The sequence below is a fragment of the Panicum hallii genome, chromosome 8 (assembly GCF_002211085.1).
Source record: "Panicum hallii strain FIL2 chromosome 8, PHallii_v3.1, whole genome shotgun sequence".
In the NCBI taxonomy this organism is placed as follows: Eukaryota; Viridiplantae; Streptophyta; class Magnoliopsida; order Poales; family Poaceae; genus Panicum; species Panicum hallii.
Window position 1 is genome coordinate 18,219,549 of NC_038049.1, and position 10,686 is coordinate 18,230,234.

At 51.6% G+C, this 10,686-nt stretch overlaps 1 protein-coding gene across 1 annotated transcript; it reads right to left on the reverse strand.

The window, feature by feature from the left end:
* Nucleotides 1–5,361: 5,361 nt before the first annotated feature.
* LOC112902763 (probable beta-D-xylosidase 7) lies at nt 5,362–10,384 on the reverse strand. Its single transcript, XM_025971932.1, has 3 exons — nt 9,872–10,384; nt 7,095–7,662; nt 5,362–7,003 (listed from the first exon to the last, which is right to left on the reverse strand). Exons 1-3 carry the CDS (start codon nt 10,286–10,288, stop codon nt 5,646–5,648), a joined length of 2,343 nt encoding a protein of 780 aa, XP_025827717.1. The 5' UTR covers nt 10,289–10,384; the 3' UTR covers nt 5,362–5,645.
* Between the last annotated feature and the right edge of the window lie 302 nt (nt 10,385–10,686).

Here is a 10,686-nt window from a genome sequence, read left to right on the forward strand (position 1 = left end):
GCCCGCGGCCCGCCCCTGCGGCTGCTCCCCCCCCCCCCGCCGCCCGTCCTCTCTGATTATACTCTCTCTCTCTCCCCCTCTCCCTCTCTCTCTCTCTCTGATCCTCTCTAATCCGCAAGCTCCCTTCCTGCAGTGTTGCCACGCTCTCTAGTCTCTACCATTTCCTCTCCACTGCTCTCCACCACAGTCATCGAATCCCCTCCTATGGCCACCAAATAGGCCACTTGTTGAATTCTGTCTTCGTTGGTTAAAAGGTTGAGCGGCCAGTTAAGGTTAGGCTTGCCTCTTTCCATCCTTTCTGCTATGCCGGCTATCATTACTACCTAACATTCCTTAATTTTGTGTTATGCTAATTATATGAAAATCACAAGTCGCCATACCATAAATTTTTTGCTGGCTCCGCCACTGGCCAAAATCGAAGGAGATTGTGCCGCCTGCCGTTGGCAATGGCGTGCGGATCTCTGCCTCCCCTGCGCTGCCTCACGCCTCCACGCGCCCTGCATGCCGGCGGCCGGGATCCGCTGCTCACAGGACAAGCTCGTCGTTGCCCCAGCTCCAATTCGCACGGATCCTGCCCTTGCACGAGGCGAACAACTGGTGTGGAGGAAGGCCGCCCCCCTTCCCTTCAGGATGAGTAGGATGGGTTGCGGGATTTTTATGAAATGCACATAAATTTAAAGAAAAGTACAGCCCGTTTTGACTGAAAGCACTCGAGTGCTGCCGTGGTTTGCGTCGTGAGACAATACGTCATGGGTTCGATTTCATACGGGTCTAAATTTTTTGCTATTTATTATAACTAGATACAATTTTGACCACATGTTAGAGACGTGGGTCACGATTTATGTCACTAATAAGCTCTATTTATTTGTAATTATATTAGTGACGCGTGTAAAGAAATTGTGTCACTAAGACCATTCTCAATGCATGGTTTTATTGCACTGTTAGCAGGACCGAGAAGTGTTATGATGATAAAACTACTCTCTCATCCCATAAAATTCTTCCTCCTCTTTTCTTATAACTATCTTGATATATCAGCATATTTGTTGACGTGACACTTCTTTTTTTATAATTATCTTGATATGTCAGCATATTTGCTGTGATGTAATATATTTAATGCCCATAAAATTTCTTATGAAACTTCCACGGAGTGTGGACTAATTAGGTACCATATTAGGAATGTGTCTCAACGATAGCCGCTGCTGATTACTTGTGATCTGATATTAGTGACACGACTCATTAAGAGCCGTCTCTAATATTTCAACACACATGTTCGGACAAAATATTAGTGACACATTTCAACAATACGAGTCACTAATGTGCCATTGTGACGCAAAATAAAAAAACATGTTACTAAGCGGAGATACTCATATGTTGATTTCTTACATAGTGATAGGTCGTTTTAGATTTTGTGGGTATATAGTTTTTAGTTTTGGATATGCATCGACATGCCATATCTAGATGTATATTAAAAATTATATACGTAGGAAAGTTAAAATAACATTCCTTGCTCCAGTAGACATCTCGTATGCCAATAGCCCACGAGCCTAAACCATTGTATAACGTCCATACATTCCTTGCTGGACCAAACAACAGCCCGCGAACTCCCTTTGCTTTTTATCTTTTTTTCCTTTTACCGCGGACTCAAATTTCATAGGCCAATAGCCCACGAGCCCAAACCACACTATAACCTCCGTACATTCCTTGCTGGACCAAACAACAGCCCACGAACTCCCTTTACTTTTTATCTTTTTCTTTTTACCGCGGGACTCAACTTTTGTTAATCAGACGACTACCGCCTAGAAGGTCCGTGCAAAGAATTAAAGGATGCTGCAGGAATAGATAATTCATGTTTGTGTCCTCTTGTAGAATGTGCACTTCCCTTTAAATACTATGGAAATTTGTAACCGATGCTCCGAGAAACTGGTTCTGCGGTCGACCGCGCGGAGCACTCGCAACGGTCGATGCCCTGCATCGAGCTTGTAGCGGAGCCTACAACAGGTGTCCACTCCACCCATAATCTGGCTATATTTTCTTCTTTTCTTTTCCCCTTCCCTTTTCCATTTTCTCTTCCTAGTTCCAGCCAGCGACTCGGTGAGAGCGCGGACAGCATCGCGACAGTGAGGAGGGCGGCCAGATCCGCGCGGCTGCCGGCGGTGGACGGGTTGATCTTTTTGCTTTCCTTAATTAAAAATTGTGTCGCTCTTTTTGTTGTATTTTTCTATTAGTTTTGTTCTCAAAAGTTTGTCTCCAAATTTTAGCCTAATTTTTTCTTCGAAATTTGTTTTCCAAAAGTCTGTTCGCGAGATTTGTCTCCCAAACTAGGTATTAAGTTTTGCTTCCAAAATTTTTGTTTCTGATTTTTTATTCTCCAAAAGTTGTTTTTAAAACCTTTGTCTCCCAAATTTGATCTTAAATTTTTGCTTTTGAATTTTGTTCTTGAATTTTTTTTCTCCCAAATTTGTTCTTAAATTTTGTTTTCCAAATTTTATTCTCCTAAATTTTTGTTCCAGATTTATTTTTGAAGTTTCATCGAAATTTTGTTTTAAAATTTTTTTCAAACCTTTTTTCCAACTTTTTTGTTGCGATTATTGTTTGTGACCTTTTATATATTTTTCCTCTTTCTACAACTTTCATATTTGTGATTTGATCAAACTTTGTGTATATTAACTTTTGCATGTAATTTGTGTGTGTATAGTTTGTTATCAAAAGAGAAAGAGAAAAGGGATACGTGGAAAATAATACGGGTGTTCGAAAAAGTAGAAGCTCAAATGCGCTTGGTGAGCACGTGTGCCCGGTGATTAGCTGGCGGCTTGGCGCTACGAATTGCGATGAGCTAGATTACTTTGCATGTGTCCGTAAAAGGGAACAAGGACATACAGAGTGTGGTTAACTTACTACCTGGTTGGAAATTAACGGTACGGAGTGCTCCATACGGTCATCCCTAAATTAGATGGTCCCCTGGTGCTCTTTTATACCTTCTGATATCCTTAACCATCTCGCTTAGGCTCCGTTTGGATATCAGGGCATGGTATTGAATTGGGTTAAGACCAAATCGACCGTGGTATTGAAATAAGTCACATTCAAATTCAGTTGTTTGGATGACCTTTGAATTGACTCTTGGAATCCATAGAGCAACCGAACTTGATTCCTGTTTGGATGACATAGACATGGAATTAGCATTTGTTCAGGCATGGCAGAGGACCACCGCTCCCTGCCGCCTGCCGCGAGGAAGACGAAGGGGCTTGTGTCGGCGAGGAATATGAAGAGGGGAAGCCGATCGTGAGGGAGAAAGAGGGGGCACCGCTGCCCAAAGATGCTCCTGGTGGCCCTTGCCGGGCCGCAGGGAGCGAGGGGCGCGGAGGAACAGAAGGATGCGGCTAGGCTATGAGTGCTTAGGTGCGCGGAGGAGCGGCGGAGTAGGAGGAATGCGGGGGAGCGGCGGCGGAGGGGCACGGGGAGCAGAGCGATGCGCGGTTTCGGCTGCCGGGCTGCAGGTCGTGAGGGGCGCGGAGGAGCAGGAGGGTGCGGCTGGGTGGCACGATGACTTAGGGGCACGGAGGAGCGGCGGAGCAAGATGGACGCAGGGGAGTGACATGGTGGAGTAGCGGCGGAGAGGCGCCGGGGAGCAAAGCGACGCTCGGCTTCAGCCGCCAGGCCGCAGGTCGCGAGGGGCGCTGTCGGTACATACAAACAGGGGTACCTCCTATTAGGGTGTCCAGACCCTTAGCGTCTCGCTGTCGCCTCACAGGTAAGGGCGCGATGGTGTCTGGCTCCGGCGTGTGCGCCAAGCGTATCGTGGTGGATGCGTGCCACCACATGCTCGGCCACCTATCCTCGATCATCGCCAAGGAGCTGCTCAACGACCAGAAGGTCGTAATAGTCCACTACGAGGAGATCTACCTCTCCGTGGGCCTAGCCCATCAGGAAGTCATCTGACAGTCTGTCCACCCTGATGGACATGAGGTTATCCGTGACCTCACCCTTGTCCTCTGGGAGACAGAACGTACAGCCCGGACCTGACAGCTGGGACCGTGGTCTCCGGACCTCCCCCCCCCCCCCAGCTCACATAGGTCCGACGCCCCCATGTGCCCGTAAGGATCTCGACAGGCCCGGACCCCCCAGGGGGTCCGGCGCCACCACGTGTGGGAGCCAGACTCCTATGGGCCTGTCTCTCCAACTGGTCTCGGGGGCCCGGACCCCCCTTTTTCCTCCGGGAAGGGGTCCGGCGCCGCCACGTGCCGCCACAGAGACATCTGCAGGGCCGGCACTGCCACGCGCCCGTGGCAGAATGCCCTCTGCGAGACGCGAGCCCAACTAGCACATTAAATGTGGGTAGGTGGGCTGTGTGTGACCAAGTCAAAGCATGGTCTGCCCAACTGACACCACGGTAAGCCCGCCTGTTACCAAGGCGGCGCGTCACTGTACTCTGTGCGTGGGCAGACGGCGTGTAATCACATTACGGCGCCGCGCGCGTGAGTAATGATGGCCTGCTGCAGGTGTGCCGAGGCGTGCGCTGCAACAGTGTGCGCGGAGGCGACGGCGCTGCGGGTCAGTGCTGCTCCTTCGTCTGTCAGAGGGTCCTGACCCAACAATGGCAGCACGGCTTCCACTGTTGGGTAACACTGACAGCAGTCACTGTACCGGCAAGGCGGCACACGGCCATATCCTGGCTATAGATACGCACATCAACTTCCCGATTGAGAGGACTACAGAGAGGAACTAGAGAGGAAGATCTCCATATCTCTCATAGAACAGGCTCCTGTTAGCCGGGCCCACCTGTCGGGGCCCCTCACAGTGTAAGCACTCCCCTTGGTCTATAAAAGGGAGAGTGTACCCGTTAGAACAGGGGTTTTTCTCAAGTGTCACACACAGCTTCCAACGGCTAAGTTCCAAGCTTTCTCAAGCAACACAACACTCAAGTGGACGTAGGGAATTACGCTCCGGCGGCTCGAACCACTCTAAATCCTCATGTCCTTCCCATGTTTCTCCATCTTTGATCAAGCGCTCTTAGGTCTCCCCCAAACTCATCCTTAACTAGGATTAGGCGGGTGCATTCCGCCACCCAGCTGGAGATTTCCTCTGACAGGCGCGGTAGTGGAGGGGTGGCGGGGAGCGACGCAGAGGCGGAGGGGCGCGGACGTGCGGCGAATGCAACCTAATACATAGTGGTAGGGATCGGAATCGTGGAAGGAGTTGTAGCAGCATGTTGAATATCGCTTGGTATTTGCATTCCAATACCAATTCACAGGATATCCAAACAGCTGATATTGGGTGTACATAATGCCAATTCCAATTTGTAGCCTTTAATATCTACATCCAAACGGTACCTTAGAGTATTGCAATTATAAAAATACTACAACATTTCCAACATGAAAGATGTACATTTTTTATTGAAAGAATAATGACTCAGCTACACTTGACAGGTGAGCATATATGTTACATTTCACAGGTAAACATTCTTATTGATAATAAATTACATGTAAAAGCCCCAATGTTTCGAGGCAACTATGAATTATAAATTATAAATAACTTTAAGTTCTTCTGTCATGTCGTCTCTGGTGAATTCCTGTAGTTACTAACCAAAGAATTGCACTGCACCCACCTGTAGATCGTAATGCTTATCCTGCCATACCTGAAACCCTTACTCATGCTTCGAAGCTGATCTCCCACTCATCCTTGCCAACCATGAGAAAGTGGGACCCTCTGTCGATCACCATCTTGCCGTCCTCCCTCGCCCTACTGAAGTGCTCGCACGGGCTGACGTCGATCCTGACGCTGGCCTTCTCCCCTGCCTTGAGATGCTGGCTCCGGAACCCGATCAGTTGGCTCGACGGCCGGCCGTCGGTCGCGTTCGGCCACCGGAGGAACATGAGCACCGAGTGCTTGCCGTCCATGGGTCCGTGGTTCTCTACCTCGACCTCCGCCGGGAACTTGAGCTTCTCGCACCCGTCGTCGCCGATGTCGTCAACGTGGTAGTAGCTCGCGGTGTCTGTGGACGCCGCGGGCAGGCCGGCGAGTAGGCTCGTGTTGGGAGCAGGGTTCTTTCCGCCGGTGACTAGCTGGTGCGAGAACTTGGAGTAGCTGAGGCCGTAGCCGAACTTGTAGACGGTCTTGCCCGTGTAGAAGCGATAGCTCCGGCCGGGGTAGCCGGTGGCCGGGTCGGCGCGCATCCGCATGTCCGTCATGGGCACCTTGGTGAAGTCCTCGGGGTACCAGGTCACCGGCAGCCTCCCGCTGGGGTTGTGGTCGCCGAAGAGGACTCTGGCAATGGCGAGTCCGCCGGCCTGGCCGGGGTATCCTGCCCAGAGGATGGCGCCGATCTTGGGGTTCGATTGCGCGAACGTGATGTCCACTGGGCCGCCGGTGAGGAGCACGAGGATCACCGGTCTCTTCGCCGCGCTGGCGACGGCGGTGATGAGGCTCTGCTGCTTGCCCGGGAGCAGCAGGCTCGTCCTGTCCAGCCCTTCCTTCTCCTGGTCCTGGCTCAGGCCCATGAACAGGAACACGTACTCGGACGAGCTCGCCAGCGCGGCCGCCTGTCCCGTCGCGGCGAAGCCGCACGCCGCCGAGTTGCACCCGGCCAGGAACCTCACGTTCTTGACGTAGCTCTGGAGCACCTTGAGCGGCGTGGTGGTCTCACACGCCGGGCCGAAGTAGTTGCCGCTGAGGACGAGCGGGTTGTCGGCGTTGTGGCCGATGACGGCCGCGGAGCCGACCGCGGACCGGTCGAGCGGAAGGATCCCCACGTCGTTCTTGAGCAGCACGATGCCGTCCTGCGCCGCCTCGAGCGCGAGGCTCCTGTGCTCCGCCGTGCACACGTCCGCCGCGCCGAGCCCGCCGTACGGCTTGCTGCCGCGCGGGTCGCCGTCGAAGTGCCCCAGCCGCATGCGCACGGCGAAGAGGTTCGTTAGGGCCTTGTCCACGTCCTTCTCCGACATCTTCCCCTGCCGGATCGCCGCAATGCCGTGCTCCTGAGTGTAGGTCCCGCAGTTCAGGTCCAATCCTGAAATTTTCAAGGCCACCATAGGCTAAGAAAACTTTTTAAAAATTTGTTCCGTTGAGTAAATTGTTCAGCGTCTTGCAAAGGTACATACCGGCCTTGAGGGCGACGGCGACGGTGTCCTCCGGCGTGGGCGCGTAGCGCTGGGCGTCGCGCATGATGGCCACGGCGTCGCAGTCCGACGCGACGTAGCCGTCGAGGCCCCACTCGCCCCTGAACGTCCTGGTGAGCAGGTCGGAGCTGGCGCACGCCGGCACGCCGTTGACGCCCGTGTAGGCGCACATGACGCAGGTGGCCCCGCCGTCGACGACGCAGCTCCGGAAGGGCGGGTTGAAGGTGTCGGCCAGGTCCCGCGCCGTGACGCGGGCGTCGAAGTTGTAGCGCTGCACGCCGTTCCAGTCCTCGAGGTCGTAGGCCGTGGCGTGCTTGCAGCAAGCCGAGGCCTGCAGCGGCGCGGGCGCCGCGCCGCCTGCCGGGGAGCTGCCCTGGATGCCCCGGACGAAGGCGACGGCGTACTTGCCGGCCGTGGCCGGGTCCTCGCCGGGGGTCTCCTGCCCCCGGCCCCAGCGCGGGTCCCGGAAGATGTTCACGTTCGGGGACCAGATGGTGAGCCCCTCCGCCTGCCCCAGGTTGTACAGCGCCCGGGCCTCCCGGCCGATCGCCTGCACGCGTGCACGCACACGGACGTGTCAGTCCCAGATGGATCATGTAATCTTTACAGTTGACATGGCAGGAAGGCACTCTGGACTGAACATGCATGCTTCAGGTTCACGTTTGCAAAGTGCGTGCTCGGTAGAGTGAGTTGTACTACACTACTACTGCTCTTTCACTTCATTTATGAACAATCGATCGGCCGGCGCAAGTGACAAGGACGGGCACGTGTGGCCCTGAATGAGCAACAGTGATGTTGTTTAGTTGGTTGCCATTGCCACAGCAATGACATTCCTGAATCTACTTTAGGGTTGGCACAACAGGGATGGAGGATGGTGTCTGGCTGTCTTTTTATCTAGTTCAGGCTAACCTGACTCTCAAGTCAGAACAGGGGAAGGAACAAGCTCCCCTGCACTTGGACGGAAAAGTCTGAAACTCATCCAATCTGATGATCGAATACAAGATGGCCTAAGAAATACTTACAATAACCGGACAAACAACTGACACCTCGCTCGTTAATTCTAGTTTTTCTCCCATGTTTGTTTCTGGTTCATTTCGTGACTCTGTTCTTAGTTCTTACAGTTTACTCGAGTCATAAACTGCTACATTTGATTGAGTTTTTTTTCCTAAATTTGCAGAAAACAAAATTGAGCTTTTTTTTCATTTGTGACTGGACTTTTTCTTTTAATAAAATATGTGCTAAGTCACATTCGCTAAAAAAGAAATTTGTGACCGGACTGAGAATTATTCAGCGTTAAGCGCTTCACATCAATACTGTGGTGTACGGCATATATCGCGAGGATTTTTACGGTGCATAATACGACCATATACTACTGTCTGAAAAGGACTCGTATGTAAACATCGAACAGGTCGAAATTTTTCTATACCACTGAAACATTGACTAGTAGTATGAGGTAGTATATCTAGGTAGTATAAGGATAATATGGGAAAAATTATTTTACTACAAGGTTTCACCCTGATGCAACAGCCTAAAAGTGTTGCAATATGCCAAAAATAGTTGCAATAGACAAGATTGTAAAAAATTATAAAAGTTATCCTTAATTTATATTAAATTAGTAATGACAATTTTACCCCTTCTAATGGATGGTTGGATCTTTTATATACTACATGCTACCAAGTGATAGTATTGTGCGCCGTTAAAGAGGCTTATATCGCTGTCCTTCACTCAATCATCCAGCTGCCATCATATCTGCTGCTACTAACAATCCTCTGAATCTATTCAGGATCGGATCCAGCCAGGCCCTAGTCCGTTTCTATGCACGACTGATGTCGACGTCAATTTAAGCCCTAACAGTTGCAGAATATCAGCTGTTACCAATCAATGGGAGAGCCTGGCAAACAAAAGCAGGCCCCGCTGATGTGAGGCGCCTACCTCTCGTACCGGACAAGGGCACGATGGCAGTTGGCAGGAGTACGCCAAGCGGCCATGGCGATCGAGGCCAAGGACGGCGGCGCTCGAATGGACGCGCCGTTGCAGCTTGCAGCTGTGTGCTTGTGTTGTCGTCTGCTTGTTTCGTGCAGTACGTAGCTGATCAGAGGGATGTTCCATGTGGTGGTAGCACTGTAAAATCTCTAGGAGGGAGCAACCAGAACCAGATCAGGACATCCTTTCTGTTTTGCAACCACTGCACCGGATATCTTACTTGAGCTAGCTAGCTAGAAAGTGGTACCTTTGTGTACCTACCGGCACTACGGCAGTTAGCTAGATGGCCTTTCTATCTACTGTGGCCATGCAAGGTACCGAGACTGATGCTATCTACTGTGATTGTCCTGTGACTGGGAAGCTGGAAGGAACATCAGCAATTTTTGCATTGACCCCTTGGCCCTAGCTTCGACTTTGGGGTTCAGCTCTTATGTACTCCCTCCATTGCAAAAGCTATGTAACGTAGGGAGTAACTACTAGGCTACCGTACCTCCCGGGTAAATTCTGATAAAAAGTAACCATGCATGCGTAATTCTTGAATTTTTTTCCCGGATATAAAAGGCTTTATTTAGAAATGAAGCGCTAGATGACGGCATATCACATCGGTCCAACTATAAAAGTGAGTCCACACAAACACAATCCATGCGGATAGGATTGTGTACGCATAAAAATGTGATGCACTAGCTCAATAAATTTGTCGTTGAGATCCACGCATAACGCAATATTTCCTTGTAGTCCTTGTGGTACGCGTGAGAGTAGGGCGTAGGCGTGCTCACCTGGCCGATGCGGAACCAGAGGCCCTCGTCGAAGGAGGCGGCGGTAAGGAGCACCTGCGGGAAGCTGGTGACCCCCCGGACGGCGCCGTCGAACCGGAGGCCGTGGCCCCAGAAGGCCAGCCCGTGGAGCCCCTCCGACCAGTACTTGTACGCCGGCACCCCCAGCCGGGGCACGCCCGCCGCCTCGTCCCCCATCTGTGACACCTTCTCCGCCACCGTCATCCGGGACACCAGGTCCGCCGCGCGCCGCGACGCAGGGAGCGACCGGTCGCAGAACGGGAGGGACCGCGACGGCGACGACGGGCCGCACGAGAACCCCGGGTCGGCGGCCGCCGATGGCGACAGCATCAGTACCAGAAGCAGCAGCAGCGCATGCGCCGCCGTGCTGGTGGCATCGTGGCGGGAAGAGGTGCCCATGGCGATCGAGAGAAGCGAAGCTAACTAAGTTAGGAAGGGAGAACACGTGAGAAAGCCAATGGGGGTTACAAGGATCGGTAGGCTTATATAGACGTCCTCGGCCAATGGAAGGCTGCCACGTTTTCGCTTAAATTCCCTTCACATGGAAAGTGATGTAGGGTATATATCTCTCTATATGGCCTTTGATAAATCTACATGGAATTTTAGTTTATTAGTTTAGTTTAATTTCTATCTATATACAATATCGTTTTCTCATCGCTGCTAAGAGCAACTCCAACAAACTAGCAATAATCCTATGTAAATTTAGCTAGTTAGAAGGTTTGTAAAAGAATAAAAATTTTGCCAAACATTAAGGACACCAACAGACTCTCTAAATCGCTTGCCAATCCATATTGAAA